Source organism: Chroicocephalus ridibundus, chromosome 20, assembly GCF_963924245.1.
Source record: "Chroicocephalus ridibundus chromosome 20, bChrRid1.1, whole genome shotgun sequence".
Lineage (NCBI taxonomy): Eukaryota > Metazoa > Chordata > Aves > Charadriiformes > Laridae > Chroicocephalus > Chroicocephalus ridibundus.
In genome coordinates this window covers 6528282-6546576 of record NC_086303.1, presented here as the reverse complement: position 1 = coordinate 6546576, position 18295 = coordinate 6528282, and the positions used below count along the sequence as shown (strand labels likewise).

The 18295-nt window shown below is 53.8% G+C and overlaps 1 protein-coding gene across 1 annotated transcript; it reads right to left on the bottom strand.

Annotated features, from left to right (window-relative positions):
- Window positions 1–309: 309 nt before the first annotated feature.
- On the bottom strand, window positions 310–17524 carry C20H6orf132 (chromosome 20 C6orf132 homolog). The gene is made up of 5 exons (XM_063356816.1): window positions 17070–17524; window positions 12364–12479; window positions 7326–7401; window positions 4086–6981; window positions 310–3758 (listed from the first exon to the last, which is right to left on the bottom strand). Exons 1-5 carry the CDS (start codon window positions 17215–17217, stop codon window positions 3653–3655), a joined length of 3342 nt encoding a protein of 1113 aa, XP_063212886.1. The 5' UTR covers window positions 17218–17524; the 3' UTR covers window positions 310–3652.
- Window positions 17525–18295: the final 771 nt, after the last annotated feature.

The window sequence follows — 18295 nt, the reverse complement described above, 5'->3', positions numbered from 1 at the left end:
GCCGAGCCAGGTGGGTGCCAGGGCTGTTCCGGGAGCGCTGGGGCAGCTGCGGCCAGTTGCCCCTTCATTCCTTGATCAGCCTTCTGAAAAACACTTAAATTGCCACAGGGTTTATATCAGCAGCTGCTGAGTAGAAACTGGACCAAGCCCTAGGTAAGCTGAAATTCAGAGTGTTGCTGAGGCCAGTTTGAGCTGTTTTCCTGTCCTTTTAATCTTACATGCAGAGATCTTCATCTTGCAGTAGACAGACCACTTAAGCAATACTAAATAAAGTCAGACCACACGTGTAATAAAACAATACATCCAGACATATTTAATGCAAGAAGACTGGTGTTCAATGGCAGTCATAAATAAGAGACACTGTTCAACACTTTACAAGTAAAGCTATCAGTTACACTACGTTAGCAGGTGCTTTTGAGGAAGAGGCAGCTGCAGGGGATCATTTAAGCTGTACCGAGACTTGAATGACCAAACTACACCAGAGAGGGTTGGACTGAGAGCAATTCCATTGTCGGGATCCAGAATGGCTTTCAGCGCTGAGACCGGGCAATAGGGCAGGTTGCTCTGCCCCATGACCGCCCCTCAGTTTCCTCCTCTGTTGCTAAATTTATAAAGTGGAAGAGAGCTGGGAAAAGGAGCAGAAAGAGGAACTGGAGCCCAGTTTATCTGTGTGCTGCCCTGACACTGACCTGATGGAGGAAGAGGGAGCAGTTCCCCATCCCGGCAGCCCAGCGGTCCTCCCTCTTCACCACGGATTTCACCCACCCCAAGCGCTTTGGCCGCCAACAGCTCTGACAGTGGGTTCTTTGTAACACAAACAGTTCCCAATGGCCCCAGCATAAATGGCTAGTTGTTACCGAAATACTAGAATTTTGCTTAATGCATTCAAAAGCAGGGATGGCCCAAAGAACAGAATAGTTCCACTGCTTAAAACATTCATCCTAACCAGTTTTACAACTGCGAGCAGAGTCTTACCTGATTTAGTTACAGCTTAGCCCACTGTGCATTCCCAGAATGGGTGTTCTTTGAATGAATAATGGCTCTATTTCATAAAACTGACTTACATTATCATGTTTCTAATATTTAACATAAACAAATACACGTCTGCTAGAAACAAGATGCTCCACACTAACACCACATTACAACTACATATGAATTGCGTGTCTGGGTGAAATAACAAGTGTGAAATTCAAGCAAGTACCACTACTGGAGTTTCACATTTTGCTCTTCAAAAAAAACAAAAAACCCACAAACCACAAAACCAAAACCAAGCAAACTTGTGTTGGGAATATGCTCAAATTTAGGAGAACTCTTCAGAGCAGTCCCCCTATTTCTGGGCAAAGTCAGTCTTGAAGGCTGAAGTCTCCCAACAAGCCTTTAAATTTAAAGCTGCTTTTGAGAATTAATTTGCAGTTATAACTTACTATTTTGAAGGAAAAAAAAATATCATGAGGAAAAATCAATTAGGTTGCAACATTATCAGACAGGCGGCTTTGTTTTGTTTCAAGTTAAACTGGTGAAACTTCATCCAATACTAAAAGAGGACCCTGAAGCCACTCAAACAGTGTCACGGTTTTACTTCCATGGCTAAATAAGAATCCTCCAAATGCTCCTCCCAAGGAGAAACTTCCACATTTTAAGGGGCTGGAACGGGGGGCGGGGGGGTATTCTACATGACACTGGCACACTTAAATACCTGGATAGCTACTCCATAGTCACTTTTCTCTATCAATTTTTTTTAAAAGTCAACAACCAGGTATTTAAAACGTGTTATTTCAATACTGGCAGGGGTGAGCATGAATGGAAATCTTCCAAGTCTCTGCGACTTACTGGCATAAAAATGCCCTTTGAATTAGCTATTAGACCGATTAGGGTATTTGCCTTTTCCTTTTATTCACAACAAAGTAAAGTTCAGAGTACTTTGAAGCTGCTGCAATGTTTGAAACAGCTGTTAAATTATTAGGTAAAGTTGGAAATAACATAAAATGCAGAACGACAAAGACATGACATTAATATCAAGATAACTCTTTTGAAAATTCCACCATGAAGGAAAATTTATCACTGAATTTTGAGTTGAATTGTAGAGCAAAATCTGCTAACACGCACCCATACACACACGCGTGCAATGCGGCATAAGTTGGAGTGGAACTAACGATATTGTATAGTACGGAAAATAGAAAGTGCTTTCCATAGAAGTAGACTAATGTCTCAAAGTGCTTGTAGTTTGTCAGTAATTAGAAAACATTCTCTACAAGTTTTTACACTTATCTTACAGTGATTTTCAGCAAGTTCACCTATGAGGAAGATTATATAGCTGTAGTTTCTGGAAGCTGGCTATTCCAAACTTTGCTCAGCTATGGTGAGACTGTACTGCTCGCTCTGTAGTATAGAATAACCTCGTATCTCCCACCCCACCACGCAGCCATCACTCACTCCTCGGGGGCGCTGGCAGGAGGCAGAGAAGGGCTTGCACCCATGCCCAGCACCGGGCAAGCGCCTGTGGGAACAGCAGGAGCCAGGTCCCTTCGCCATGTCAGACGCTCCACGCGCCAAGAGCACCAAATACTCTACAATCACACCAAAATTAACTTCTCAGTCCCCCAAATCAGACAAACTAAAGCCAAGTCTCAGTTTAACAGTATATAAGGACTACGTGGCTTAGCTTTTGGAGCTGGGGTTGATGCGGGTACGAAGTGGCAAGAGACCCCCTCGAGGAAAGCACCATGTTGTGGTGGGTCGCTGACACCCACCAGCTGACACAGGAAGAGAAGGACTGCTCGGTCTTAAGGCTCCAAAGTGCTTTACAGCCTGCAGCCATCCATCCAGGCCTCACAGCCTTCCTCCATGAGGAACAACAATTATCAACAGAAACATTTACAGTGACTAAAAGGGGCAGAAAAGCAAGTGCCCGCTCTCCCGGAGCTCCCCGCGGTCGCTCCCTGGAGAAGTGGCGGAGCTGCCCCCAGCTCCGCAGGGCCAGCACAGAGAGCCGGCAGCTGTTTTTAAGGCATTGGAGTAATTGATTTGCTCAAGGCTCTTGAAGGAGGTGGGGACAGTAGAGGTTAGGATCTAGACATCCTAAACTCTATTTCTATTCCATTGGCCTCACATTCTTATTTTAATTCCCCTACATTTAGGTATACACTGGCTTGCTTCCATTATGCACATCTCCCAGTTGGTTTCTCCCTACTCCCAAGAATGCTGGATTTAAACCAATTAAAATAAAAAAAAAACCAAACCCAAACTGAAAACAATCTCTCCAGTGGTGATGCTCTTTAAAGAGAACTAAGGCTAAGGATGCCTTTTTTTCTTTTTTTTTTTTTTTTTTTTTTTTTTTTTTACACTTAGAAGAACTATCAGGCTGCAATTTTGAAAATAATACAGAGGGTGAAATAGGAGAAGGGAAACCGCGTTTGCTCACGTAACAAGACAGCAGCCGGTCCTCTGTGGTAACTACTCTCCATGACAGTCTCTTGAGAAGAGTCCAAGTCCCAGGTTCACTCCCCACCTTCTCCATCAGTAGTTTCAAGCAGTGCATTTGCTGGCTGGGTTGGGACCATCCCTGGTGCTCACGGAGAAGGAGACAACCCACCAGGCACCTTCTCTCCCTCTCCCAGCCAGACAAAGGTGGTGGAGCATCCTGCAGACAAGCCTATCGGTGGCCACTCTGGTAGGCATAGGAGATGGGCTGCCGTGCCCCAGGCCTGACCGTGAAGGTGTTGGTGGGTCCGCCGTACTGTGGGCTGCCATGGGCAGGTCTGGAGGGAAAACAGAGGGAAAGTCACTGAAAGCTGAGAAAACAGGTTTTATTCATGATTGCAATGTCATCTTTTTTGTCTCCTATTGGAGCAGGCCAACTCTCACAACACTTCGTGCTTCCATTCAGGAACATGGCAAGGAGCAGGTGATGGGTTATGGCCGGGACTGGGGAGGAACCACGGGACAGCCACAGCCCCGGACCCCGGCGATGGGATTTCTCTCAGGGTCTGCGCTGCTCTGGGGCCAGCCCAGGGCCCAGCCCTCCTCTCCTTCAAATCAAAGGGACACAGAGGACAGGGAAGGGGTCAGCTCAGGGGAACACATACCTGCTGGCTGCCACTGCACCGGCGGGCGAGAAATCCCCGTTCTGCCCCTTGTACTTGGCGTCAGCTGCAGTGCTGCCGTACGACACGACCTTCCCAGCGGCATCCATGGATGTCCGCCTGCCCTGTGTGCTCGTGGGGCCATTCCTCTGGGCAGACCCCAGGCGGCGGACCCCCTCCCCGGCCGGGGAGCTGTATCCCCCGGCGCTGTAGGAGAGGGTGCCTGTGGCCCGGGGGGCTGCAGCTGCCCGGGGGTAGGAGCTGTCGGGCTCAGAGACGTACAGGCGCTTCTTGATCAGTGGCCGGGGGTTCGGGCAGCGGCCAAAGTAACCGGCAGAGCTGCTGTAGTCTGGGTACTGGTGCGTGAAGTCGCCATTCCTCCTGCTCTTCTCTGAGGGCAGCGGGGCTGGCGGCTCACGGCTGCCCCCGTAGCCACGGCCATAGCCAGGCCACCTGAAGTACCGTGGTGCCTCCGAGCCCCGGCTGCAGTCGGGGAAGCTGGGGCACTTGCGGTTCTCCTCCCGACTCATGAGGGGCCCCTCGGCCTCGTCCCTCTCGTTGCTAAATTCAGGGGGCGGGGGGATGATCCCAAAGTCCAGCGCCGTCTCCCCATTCTCCTCCTCCTCCCTGGGCACACCATGGCGGGCTGAGCCAGGCTGGTTTGGCCGCCCGGACTCGAGGAGGCCCCGCAGCAGGCTGGAGGCAGTGGCCCGCTGGTGGCCAGGGAGGCTCAGGGGCTGCGCCTCAGCTACTGCTCGCACGTCCCGGCCCTGTTCCGAGGAGCTGGAGAAGGATGGAGGCTTGCTCCATTCTGACCCTGCTGTACCCGCCATGGGCGGCCGAGGCACCACGGTGAAGGAGTAGGGCTTCGACTCGTGACGGTAGAAGCTGGTGGAGGTGGTGTCCGACGAGGCACTGCTGAGTTTCACGGGCGGCTTCATCCGCAGCGCAGCTCCCACCTCGCCACCCTGCCGGCCCCGCTGGGCACGCTGCCGGGCAGCCAGGAGCAGGGCCATGGGGGAGCCTCGCTCCACCCGCTCGCCCGTCACCGGGTGGATCAGCACCTCCTCTTGCCCTGCTGCCGAGGCAGCCGGCGGGCTCCTGGCTGTGCTGGTGGGACAAGGTGGTTCAGCTGAGCCCGAGGCACAAGGTGTTTCGGCTGAGCTGGCCCCAGCCCGGTGCACTTTGTACTGGAAGATGGCTGCGCTGGGCTGCGGTGCTGGGCTCTGCGCAGGAGAAGTAGGGGGCGAGGGAGAGGTGGGAGCAGGGGGCTCCTCTGCCGGTCCCTGAGGTGGCTCTGGGGGGCTCGCGCTGCTGTCAAGGGACCCGGGAGCAGGGATCAAGTTCTCTGTGGCCTTGCTAGCGGCTGGAGCAGGATGGTCCTTGTGCCCTGTCTCATCCTTCTCCTCTGCAGCTGCTGGTGCTGGGAGTGGGCTTGGGGCTGGTTTTGGCAGCACTGAGTCAACTGGGTCAGGGGGGCTCTTCCTCAGGTCAGGGGGGCTCTTCCTCAGACGCGGGGTGCTGCCGCCATCCTCGGTGCCCTGCTTCTGGCTGCCGAGCCCCAGGGCAGGTTTCCCATCTTTCTTCAGGGCCAGCACAGCCTCCAGCTCGTTCCTGATTTTCATCACGCTGCAGGTCGGCGTGGCAGGGTTGCTCTCCGGAGCAGGGAGCGCTGTGCTAGGAGAGCCCCCCTTGGCACTGGAGGGGCTGCTGGGCACTTCTGTCTTCTCGCTCGGCCCTCCTGTGGGTACCTGTGTGTCCTTCCCAGCAGGTCCAGCGAGTTTGGGCCCATTGAGACTGGGCTCATGGTTGCCAGGGCGGTCGGTACTGCCGTCCATAGGCTGGGGAGCCGCTGGCTTCTCTGTCGGCCTCTCCTCCCTCCGTGGGGAGCGCAGGAGGGCTGAAAGCTCGTGCCGCAGCCTGCTCAGGTTGCTGGCGTCCCTCCAGTCGTCCTCACAGGTGGGGTAGTCTGGAGGGGGGAGGTCCAGGTCATTCGCAGAGATAGATTCGGATTTTGGAGGAGAATCTCTCTCGGCTGTTTTTGGCTGGGGAACTTTCTCCACCTCAGAGCCTGGCAGCGGGGACCGGTGACCAGCAGGATTCGTCCCTTGGCTGAGCCCTGGACTGGGCTTGGGGCTCAGTGGCAGGGGTGTCGGCACTGCCGGCTTCGCGACGGCCTGTCTGAGCGGGGAATTTCTCTGCTCAGCTTCTCCTCCGGCGTGAGCCTTGGCCGCGGGTCTTATGGTGAAGCAGGGCGGGAGGGGAGGCCGGGCGTGAGGCTGCTTCTGGAAGGGCTCCTGCCGGGCAGGCTGGCTCTCCTGAACAGGGATGGAGGAGGACCGGGCTGGGGCTGGGGGGGGCACCTTGAAGGACCTGGGGAAGGTGAGGTGGGGCTCGGGACAGTGCTTGGGCTGCAGACTCTCCTTTGGGCCAGGGGCAGCCGGCACCCCAGCCTCAGCGGGGCAGAGCGGCCCCTCGGCATCCGCCTGCCGCGTGTTCAGCACCGTCTCAGACTTCCACTTGGAAATGCTGGTGGTGAAGGATGCTGGGGCCTGGCTGAGCTGCGGGGCACCCGGTGGGGCTGGTGGGATGAAATCTGGAGGAGCCGGTGTGCTGGGGGAGGACAGGGCAGAAGCTGGAGGTGGTGGAGGTGCCATGGCAGGAGGTGGTGGCACCATCTCAGGTGGTGGTGGTGGTGGAGGCAGCATATCGGGTGGTGGAGGGACCGGCGAGGCTGGAGGCGGTGGTGCAGGTGCTGGTGCCGTTGGAGGGGGCGGTGGGGGTACCGATGGTGGCGGAGGGATGTCTTCATCCAGATCATCCCCCTCGAGAGCCTGTGGGCGCAGGTCCCCCACCGAGCTGTACATTCGGTAGTTCCCATTGATCTGGGAGCCAGAGCCTGCAAGGAAGAGTGAGAGCACAATGGCGTGAGCACCTTCTCCGTCAGCACTGCGACGGCCCGCGCCGCCCCTGGCCAGCTATCCTCCTAGGAAGCCAGTTCCTTTTGCTCAGCAGCTGTCTAAAGCCTGCTGAACTGTAACAGCCACTATGCCTCACCCCGTAGAAATGAATTCATTTTCAATGACTTCAAAAAATAATTAATAGTAGACTCTATTTTAGCATGAAAATCTCACGATCAGCCTGTCTGCTCCAGAGCTCGGTATACGCATGCTTCCTCCCCCGAGGGCACGGTACTGCTGAGCACTCAGCACCGTCCCGGACTCGGCAGAGAGGATTCCTTACCAAGAGCTGCTTTTTCCTCAAAGTCTTCTGGCACCGATGGCGTTGGCACAGCCACCCCGTGGGATTCTTGGGCATTCTGCAATAGTTGAGAAAACGGAGCTGTTAGTTTTACGCCCAGGGTATCAGAGCAAAGTGCTGACAGGCAGGCCCTAGCCTGTATAGCTGGTAATTTGTCTACACAAACAGGAGCCTGATGGGATCCACGGCTGTTTCCAAGACACAGAGGTCCCTGCAGTAGCTGCTGTTGACAGGGCTTAAGGGGACGAGTCTTCACTTCTGATCAAGGTTGCCCAAGCCACGGACACAGTTCCCCTGTGCTAGTGAGGGGCAGAGGGGCTGGAGAGGAGCACGGCTTTGTCGCGCCCACGCTCAGGGCTCCCCAGCCCAAGGTCAGCACCACGAGTTTCTCACCATTCACCTACCAAGCAAATTTAATAGCTCCCACAGGTTTTGTGGGTATTGCTCTCCAGCAAGCACCGCCAGCCCACGCTGCAGTCACGTACACACCCCACCGAAATCGCAGACAGACTTCCAGCTTTTTGGGAAACTGGCACCAGCGTATCTGAACACTCTGGGGAAAACTGCTACTTGCGTGGTTTGTGTTTCACTCTCAATTACTCCCTTTGCATTCACGCTGAAAACTCAGCAGTGCATTTAGGTGGTACAGGACCATGCAATTTAGCAGCCTACACATTTGCGAGGATGCTTACGGCTGGGGCACTTGGGATAATTACAGCCACCCATGGTGAGATATTCGTGGCACGCTGACTCACCTGCAGCGCTGACCAGGGCTGCCTCCAGCACCTGCCAGGAGCAGAAAGCCTCTCCTTCCCTCCAGTGACTCACTGCTGAGATTGCTCTGCAGAGGGACTGGAATTGCTCATGAAACGTACACTAACGCACCCACGTCCGAAACACAAACTGATGCTGAATCAGGCTGTCGGCACAGACGTAAGCAACCGAGGCAGTGGACCGGGCACTCACATACCAGCGTTGGGAGAGACCCATAGCAAGGAAATAACACTCCTCGAGCGGCAGGAGCCCGCAGACCCCGTGGGCAGTGGCCAGGGACATACCGCCCGTTCCCAGGGTCCACCCCGTTGCACTCCTGCTCACCCCAGCAGCTGTTTGCATTAGCTGTTAACAGCCCCTTGTGCAAAGCAAATGCTATCCTACCATCAGCCTGCACCGCTCAGTGCCACGCTTTTCTGCATACAAAAGCCTCCATAATGACTGAGCCCCTGCCCTTTGCCTTTCACTGGCATTATCACGATTTTTACAAGAGATTGCTGTAGGATTCCAAAGTCTCCTTGATCAAAGGTCAAGCTGGGTTTATCCAGCCAGCCCCATCCAGGGCTCAGACAGCACATTAACACCCCACACCACGCTGGGTGCAGGAGTTCAGCAACGCAGGAGCTGCTGGGGCTGAGCCGACCCGACGGCAGCAGCCTGGGCTCCATCAGAAGAGCCCTGGAATCCCCCAGCTTTTGACAAAAATCACAAGAAAATGCACGTGCTTCGCTTGCAAAGTCCACCAGCCTGCAGATGACCAAAGATCCTCTATAACCACAAGGGAATGAGCCAGTTGCTGGTGAGCCAGGAGAGAGTGAGCGGGAATTCATGTCCCTGGGATTGCACAACTGATCAGAGAACTTGGTGCTGAGGGAGAAGCCAAGGTCTGCTAAGGCTTTAGGACAGATCTGTTAGTGGCAGAACCTCAGACTAGGTGAGCCTTATAGCCTCGTCTAGGACCTCTTTCCTGGTCCCAAAGATACTGTACAATGCAAAGGACAGTTCCTTAACTTCATCTGAAAGCCAGAGGGAAGACAAAGACTAACACAGGTACTTCAAGAGCCGATAATGAAATTGTCCAGAGCAGTGAGATACCAAAAAGCCACAAAGAAAAAAAAAAAACCCCAGCAGTTCCCATTTGCTATGGAAATTCATTGCTGCCAGTCTCCAGAGCACACCGAGGATACCTGCTCATTTACAGGGAAACAAAGATGTCTGGGCATTGAATTAAAAGCAACATATGCATCACATGTTTGGATAGGAGTAGAAAGGGAACGGCAGTCGGAAGAGATCTATGCAAAACTGTAGGAAACAGAGTCCACATTTCATAAACGAGCAGTAATTTTGGACATGTCATTTCAAAAGGTCCTAAAAACTGGGCAAGCCTGTTTCTCACCCAAAATTTCTGTTGCAGTTGCTAATGCTCAGCACCTCTCTCAAAAACCACCCATCCTCACATCATGAGCTGGCTTCCAAGATGGAAAGCATCTCCAGTACGCTGCCAGTCTCCAGAGATGACTAGAAAGATTGTTTCCCTCTGCTGTGTTTGCCGGGGTGGGACCAGCCCAGCAAACCTCCAGCTGATTCACAGCAGGCTGCTGCGCTCGGGGTGGTGCGCCAGGAACCGGCATTTCCAGTTTGTGGTACCTGCATCAGATTTATGTGTGCCGAGGATCCCGCTGAGGGGAGCTTTCACTGTAACCACCAGGAATCACTTTTCAGCACTGGAACAGAGTTAGATATCCCCTGTCCCCAGGGAAGGGGAGCCTGCCTGTCCTGGTCTCTCGGGAGCCCATGCTTCCCACCCATTAAATCATAGAATCATCAAATCCCAGGCTGGAAGGGACCTCAAGGATCATCCGGTCCAGCCTTTCTTGGGAAAAGCACGGTCTAGACAAGATGGCCCAGCACCCCGTCCAACTGACTCTTAACAGTGCCCAATGTTGGGGAATCCACCACTCCCCTGGGGAGATTGTTCCAGTGGCCATTTGTTCTCATTGTAGAAAATTTTCCTCTTGTGTCCAATTGGAATCTCCCCTGGAGTAATTTGTACCCATTACCCCTCATCTTTTCCATGCGGCTCCTGGTAAAAAAGGGAGTCTCCATCTTCTTCGTAGCCACCCTTCAAATACCGGAACGTGGTGACAAGGTCTCCCCTGAGCCTTCTTTTCTCAGGGCTGAACAAACCCAATTCTCTCTGCCTTTCCTCATATGCAGGAAAATGAGCCAGGCTTGAGGCTGCCCCTTACAAAAAACACATCCACTTAGCACCTTGGAATCTCAGAGAGGCCACGGATTTCTCCGAATTTGAAGCACTACCCCCAGCCTCCTCGTTTTGAAAAAGAGCCAGGGAAGTTTGGTGGTTAACTACAGGAATTTATTCCCCCAGGATGCCAAAGCTCTGCCTGGACTTGGGAAGTTGGGCGGGCAGGGGGAGGTGGTGGTACCTGGGAACCCAAGGGGCAGGGGGAGGTGGCGGTACCCAAGGGGCAGGGGGCAAAGCCCCCTCTCCTGCAATGCCTTGGGGTGGCCGAGGACCAGGCGGTTTGGGGGGCAGGATGTGCTCCATGCCGGGAGAGCTGGCGGGCAGGGTGTGTGCATCCTCCTGACTCACAGCCACGCAGGCAGCAGCTCCTCAGCCTGCCCCCACGCCCGGGAGCGGGTGGGTGGAAGGAAAGGGTTAAGGCAGGAGCTGCAGAACAGCCCAGTGCAAATATGTATGTGGCAGCAGAAGCGTCTGTGCCAAATCAAATCATAATCAAGCCTCATAAAAATAACGCAAATACACAACACAGACTGGTCCTTAAAAAATGTTGCTTATTCCTACTTATTCCTCCAGCTAGACCTGTTACTATTGGTAAGAGCAGCACAGTGAGAGGGACCCTCACAAGGGCAACCGAGGGGAAAAAGCCCCGGGGCCAGCCATGCTTCTGCGGGCAGCAGGAAAGCCCCATGGCTGGGGTGACAGCCCTTAGTATTTATCCCAGGGACATTTGCAACGTGTATTCCTCTACCACATACACTTCCACGAGTAAAACAAAAAAATACGCTCAAAAAATATGCAAAAGGCAAGTTTTAAAACCTGATAATATGGGGTGCCAGCTGTGGTCGTGCACCCAAGCCTGTGCTACCAGAGAGCAGTTTCTCAGGCACCAGTCCTACGGTTACTCAACTGGGAGCCCAGGTGAGATTTTTCACCCGCTGTCGTCATTTGAAAGGCATCACAGAGGGCACAACTCCTTTGTAGAACCCACGAAACCCCATAACTTCCTAATGATGCTCTCCAAAAGATATCTAAACTCCCTCTCCCACCCAGTTGTCCTCCAAATGACACCTGCACAACACCATTGACTCCTAATTGCACCCAGGTGACAGCAGACCAGCCCATTTTCTGCTGTAGGCGATGGCCGCTCTAAAGGATAAGGATGTATGAGGAAAAACATCCCCCGCTCTCAGAGAGGATTTTCTTGTCAAGACCAAAGGATTTTAAGTGTTTTACTGTCTTCACTGACCTTCAGCGACCTGCGTGCATCACTTCAGACTTAGCTATTGCCATCCGCAGAGTATCTCTGAGCAATCATGCGCCCCACTCTACTCTTTAGGGGATAAGACCTTTGCAAAGGTGTGCTACATGGAGGAGAGAAGCTTGCTCAGCACACACGGCAGTGGAGCAACGAGCACACGTGGCTTCTGGAGTCCCAGCTGGGTTAAAGCCACCTCTGGGTCCAGTGGAGCTGGCACTTGCTGCTTCAGTCCCTGCATCCAGCTGGAGCACAGGCAGCTCCGCGGGGAACGGTTTCCCTCATACAGAGGTTGGAAAAATCAGGCTCCGCACAGACACCTGCTGCATCGCCGCCTCCTCCCCCTGCTGTACACGGGGCACAGCTTTGCTATTGCTCTCCAGCAACACGCCTGATCCAGGGAGAGATACTGCCAGTGGCGGCTAGATAAAATGCAGTGCAAGCCAGATCTACCATCTACACTCTCAGCAAATTTTTTTTAATTGAAAATACAAGCCTGATGATGCTTATGTCTCCCGCCTGAGTATCTTGCCTATGTCCAACACAAGCCTTGAACTCAGATCACCTCCTAATCCCTCGTATCCAGCATCATTACAGAGTGGTTTTACTTTTCATTTAATTTCTTCCCTGAGGTAGAGGATGAGAGCAGCAGCCAGCCCAGCTGGTTTTGGGCACCAGTTACACACGCTGCCGTAACGAATCCCAGCGGCGAGCCGGATACTCACAAGGGGCAAGAAAGTCAGCAGCGGCCGGACTCTTGGACGAGGTTTAAGCGTTGCTGTGCCAGAGTCAGTCATTGTCCCAAAGCGATTGTCGCCATAGTACACTTCAATCACATCACCTGAGGGGAAGAGAAGACTGTTAGCAGCAGCACCGCGTTTGAGGCAACAGGAAAAACAACACTGGACACCATCTAATTTTAAAAAGCGCTGTGAAGAATTTGCTGTATCAGCTCCCAGGGCGGGCAAAACCCACCAGATTCTGAGGAGCATTGGGGTGTTTTGGAGCCGAGTTGAAGATGGGAGGAGAAAGGTCCCAGGTGAGCGGGTCCCCCGGGCAGCTGCTGGCAGATGCCCGCAAGGTGCAAAGACCCTTCCCAGCGCTCCAGAGGCTGGAGTTGAGAGAGCACAGATGTCAAGCCTATTCCAAAAGGCTTATTTCTAATTGTAGCTAACTTAAATTTACCTCAGGAGACTCAAAAGTTAGCGCAAGCACTCAGTTCACTCCCCACTCAGATTAAGTTTAGGGAAGGAAAATGCTTCAGGATTTCTCTTTACAGTGCCACGAGGCCCCAGCCTGCGGGAGAGCGGGAGGTGGGTCCAGGGCAGGTGCCGCAGAGGTGACACAAACCAGCTCGTACGTGTGGGCAGGACCTGACCTCGGCACCTGGAATCAAGCAGGGCAGCAGCAGCGGGGTCTGACCACCAGCCACAGCAACCGGAGGGAGAGCTTCTGCCCTCCCTCGCCTGCCGACCGCTCTGCGGGCAGCGCAGTTGCCATCAAAGCCCAGAGCTAGTTACAGGTTCTTCATTCAGCCCTATCAGGACTACAGGTCCCTGTCACTTACACAGCGGAGAGGGACAGTGGAGGCGTCCCGGACCCCAAGCGGCCCGCTGGCTTGTGCCGAGCAGGACCTGGGTGCGCAGCGGGGAACGCCTCGCCGCTCAGACACCCTGATGGAACCAGGACACGTCGGGGCTTCCCAAGGAGGAGTTTCCCCTCCACATTCCACTGCCAGTGGCCGAGGGCAGTGTGAGGAGGTGACACAGCTGTGGACGGACACGACCAGCACCCACAGCACCCTTCTGCACGCTGCGGGGGTGACTTGTCTCTGACCCCTGCTGCAGGGGGAGAAGTCGTGGCACTGGGGGAGAAGTCGTGCTTGCCACTACACTTTCACACTTCAGAGAAAGGCTCTGAAGTAGTATTTCTTCCTACAAAATACTGCTATGAATGGAGACACTACGGCAGAAAGCAGTCACCGGGCCCCGGTGTTACAAGCAGCAGAAACCGTCAGGTATTCCTGGTTCCCAGCCCTGTGCTTCTACCTTGAACCACACCTTTTGGGCCGGTTTATTTCTGACAGTGAATAAAGCTCATAAAATTAGTTTAATTACGTTCTTTGTGTCTGATTAACAGCATGAATTAACAAGCAGAAGCACTGAAGCACGTAAACCCTACCTTGGCTGGAAGGAGATACACAAATAATTCGTAGCCAAGGAAACCAACATTAAAGAAAAAAGGAGGGTTTGAGGAAGCAGGGGGGGGCGGGAATTGCTGGAAAACAGCTGTGATCAGAGAGAAAACTCTGCAGGAGTGTTCCCACCTAACAGAATTCAATAGTGGTTCCACTGAAGAAGCAAACAACCTCTCCCTCCATCCCAAAACACAAACACCAAGAAGTAAACAGCTTGCTTTTTTTCTTCCTCTAAAAAGTTTGGAAGCAGTCCTCAAACCCGACCCCTCGCTAAAGCGTGAAGCACAGACACAGTTTCTGTCGAGTGTCCTACAGCAATACAAGGCGCAGCGCAGAGGTGAGGGTTGTGTAAGCTCCGCGCGCAGGCAGAGGGGCTGGGCTGTGTTTCTAAACCTCCGAAACCCACGGGCAGCACTCGCTGGAGCGGGACTGCCCGCCCGCGGAGTCCCCGAGACTCTGCAGACAACTGGCCGCTGTCACGGCCCCAGCCAGTGATCCCACTCCCTCCTGCGCGTCCCTGCTCCCGCACGGTCCCCCCCCAGAGGGACAGCCTCTGCTCCCCAAACACCGGCGTCCCCAACCCATCATGGGCTGCTGTGGCACGTAGCTGTGGTTGGCACTAAGTCTCTGCCCTCCTGGGACAGGCAGAGATCAGGCAAGAAGCTCCCTTAGAAAGAGAGTTCAGTGGGAAGGGAGGGGAAAAAAAAAAAAAAAAAAAAAAAAAAAAAGAGAGAAAACACGTGTGTGTGCGTGCATACTCCCACAGAAGAAAAACACTTGCATGAACACCTGGAATGAAGAACCTGACCATGCCAGGGGCTGGGCAGGAGCTTCCTCAGCTTCTGCTGAAGTCAGAGGTTTGGAGGCCGATAAATTCCACACAGCCTTGAAACATGCCACTGAGTCCAGCAAGCACGCAAGCTCTCCCTTTCTCCCACCACCTACACCACGAGTTGCCCTGGAATACACCCAGGAGTATCCATCATCCTATCGCTGTCCTTACAGTCAGACATAACTTATCCTAAACTTCTCCCACTACAAGGGATTCTTTAAAAAAGGGGCATTTTCTTTAGCTTTCGAAATACTAATCAGCCTGCACTTCAGTTAGCGTGGTCCTACCAGCGGTTTAAGACCTCCCTGCCTGTGAGGGGCCCAGGCGCAGAGGAGGAGCTGCTGGAGTCCCAAGAGCAGCTGAGATGCCAGCTAATTATTATTATTTTTGCATAACCCCTTGGGTGACACCATATTAAGCAAGTAAGCAGCAAGAATTAAGGCCAATGCAACATCAGAGTTTGGATTCAGACAGCCTTGTGGAACAGTGATAGAGTAGTTCAGAGACTTGAGATGAGAGTTTTATATTAAACCAGACACCAGGTAAACTCAGTGAGAAACTGTATTAAAGATCACAAGGTCTTTGATCCTAGATTACTAAGCATCACTAACCTGAATGCATTTAATTAAAGTAAAATGAAGTGCTTGTAGTTGTGTTTTCTTTGCTAGATAAACTGGACTTGCCTGCTAGGAGCCTGTCACCAGTAAAACCTGTGCCCTGCCAGCTTCATTTCCTGGAAGAAGGGATGGGGAAACACGCCTTTGGAGGCTGTCGGAAGTGGCTGGCCCCAACTACGCTTTGGCCACTTTTTGACATTCAACCTGTTCTGGAGATGTTTGCGTACTCTCAGTCATGGGAAATTAAATAAACAACCTACAACACATGCAATGGAACTTCTTCCTACTTCAGGGTTGCATCACCTGGAGTAGGCGTAGCAGGTTTGACGCTGGGGTATCCACAGCTCACAGCGAGGAGGCGGCATCAGTCACTATATTCAGGAATCTCTGAGTCAGTGACATGCAAACCTACACCCATTCCACATTGCTTAACTTGTGTTTACTTTGTATGAAAAACTAAGGTGGGGATTAGCAGAAGCAGTGGACTCCTTTTGGCAGACGCGATGGCATGAAGCTGTGCAGCAAATATTCAAGAGACAGGGCCAGGGACGGGGCTTCTCTGGGTAAGACCGTGGCACTGGGGAAGTCAGGATACGACAGAATCTGCCCCTTGGACTCTCAGCTGTGACCATGCCATTCCTTGCGACAAACCCACACCTCACACGCGTTACTCCAAACACGGTCTCTCAGCTTCTGTGTGTCACACTCCCCTACACAAGTCGCACTAACGATATAAATGCCAAGAGGATGCTACGGAGCGATTCAACAGCTCTTCTTTATGCTCAGATTTCAAGGACTTTTACTTTGCTTTTACTTTTGCAAGCTGATCCACACAGCCGTTCCCCACACCTGAAAGGAATGCCTTTGTACTGCAATTGCAGCCACGGAAATCAGGCTTGTAATAAGAAGACACGGTGACTTTTTTTTTTTTTAAATCCAAACCACATCAGAGGGAAGCTTAAATCCTCCTCAGATTTACGACAGTTAGAAATCAGCAATTTTCCTTTTGTGTTTAAGAGATGCATGAAACTCCATCGCATTTTCATTTTATCTTAGTTTCACCAGCTTGGCCTGCGGGGTGTAACCACCTTGCAATAGCATTAATGGACAGACACTGCTTCACATTGCACAGCTCAGCAAGCGGCGCTTCCATTTTTAAGCTTGAAGTGTCTGTTGGAATCTTACAGCCACCAAACTTTATCCGCAAACTGATATCTTTTATCTACCTGGCTCCATTACTATTAACTTGGCTCCCTCCTACATGAGCCTCCAGGGCACGGTATTGCAATTAAACCCACAAAGAAATACAAATAAATCCTGAGGAATATGCAACCCTCCACTCCCCCCTCGCACACAGTCCAAGAAACAGGTTTACAAGTAAATACCTAAAACCTGGGAAGGAGCAGATCAAACATGGCGTGGGAAAGTGCTCCTGGAAGCAATAAAACAGATTCGCAACTCTTTATCAGCCGGCTTTGGTCAAGTTTAACTTCCCAGAGCGGATTACGGCCCCGTGAGAGCACCGAGCCGGCCCCAGCCCGCGGGTGCGGAGCCTCCGCGCCCTCCCCGGCGCCCGGAGCGCTCGCCAGCCCGCACAGCACAGGCTGAAACTCGCCCTTCGGTGGCCCAGCCCTGCCAAACGCCTCCCGCAGTTGCCCAACCGGGCGGCGAACGAGCCACCGCCGCTCCCCGGCCCCATCCGACCCCTTCGCCCGCCGGCACCGGCCCCTTCCCGGAGCCCCGTCACCCGCGGGCTCCCGCCGGGGGAGGAGAGGGGACACTGACCGGTGCCTCCCGCGCTGTCCGAGGTCACCTCCTGCGTGAAGATCCAGGGCGGGTTGGTGGCGAAGAGGGAAGCGGCGGCGGGGCTGGCGTGGCGCTTGCCGAAGAGGCGGCTGAAGGTGCCCTGCACCGAGTGCTGGTGCTTCTTCATCCTGGCGGAGCTGCCGCTGCCCGCCGCGCTCCCAGCCGGGCATCCCCGCCGCGGCGGGCCGGGGCCGCTGCCGGGGCGGCTGCGGGGCGGGGGCGGGCCGGGCCGGTCCCACCTTCCGCCCCTCCTTCCTCCCAGGTGCCTCCCGCCGCCCGAGGCCGCGCGGCCGCTCCCGCCCTGCCCGGCGGAGGCAGCCCCCGCGGGCTTTATGGGCCGGGCCGGCCCCGGGGGGTCCCTGGAGGGCCCAGCCCGAGGGGCTTCTGCAGCCGCGGGGGGTCCCCGGGCCGCTGGTGGCCGGCCCCTTCCTGCCGGTGGGGAGCGGGGGGAAGACCAGACGGGGTGAGATAAAGCTGGAGGGTCCGCGGGGTCCGCAGTGTCAGTGAGCCCCTGCACCCTCGAACTGGGACTGGCGAAAGGGGTCGGCCGACGCAGGCAGCTTTCCAGTCGGTTGCCACACAAACGCGCCTTACAGGCTGGCGAGACAAGGCGGTCAGTAATGTCATCAGGGTCCACGAGAAACTGGTGGATGATTACAAATATCATGACGCTCCCTGGATGATACAAGCTACGGGCTGTGACTGGGTGGACGGGTCACCTTACTAACCTGGAAACGGAGCACATATCCAACATATGTGCTCAATAAATAACTGAACATCTGATTCCTCTTAAAAACCCCAGCACAACACAAACTATCGATCTTTTCAAGTTGGTCGTATATGAGCATTTAAGTTTGAGAGTTTTGATCTTTCCCTCACCCTGTTTATTCACCTGCTGCTGTCGTCCTGACCCGAGGGCTGGGCTCCCCTGCCCACGACTTTCTGCTTGCGCAGTGCCTGAAGTCCCTGTCTGAGATCTGCAGGTGTCCTTGCAATACAAGGAAATGTCGGCCAGAGTCAGGGAAAGCCGGACTTTGATCCCGTCCCTCCAGTGGGTGCCAGGAAGCAAATTAGCACTGAGTTTTTAGGAAGCATCTCACTAAGCATTAAACCCCCACCCTCCATGTGTACGAGCCCCTCTGCAGATCCCTACTGGCTTCGCTGGGACTACGCACGCCCAGAAACATCTCCCTGCCCAATGCCAC

Bases quoted from the DNA above. Each gene is read 5' to 3' on its own strand.
- C20H6orf132 (XM_063356816.1), bottom strand. From the start codon at position 17,217: ATGAAGAAGCACCAGCACTCGGTGCAGGGCACCTTCAGCCGCCTCTTC. The intron at 12,480-17,069 runs GTCAGTGTCCCC...TCTTCCCCTCAG, and splicing joins GGACAGCGCGGGAGGCACCG to GTGATGTGATTGAAGTGTAC. The intron at 7,402-12,363 runs GTGAGTATCCGG...CAACTATTGCAG, and splicing joins TGCTGACTTTCTTGCCCCTT to AATGCCCAAGAATCCCACGG.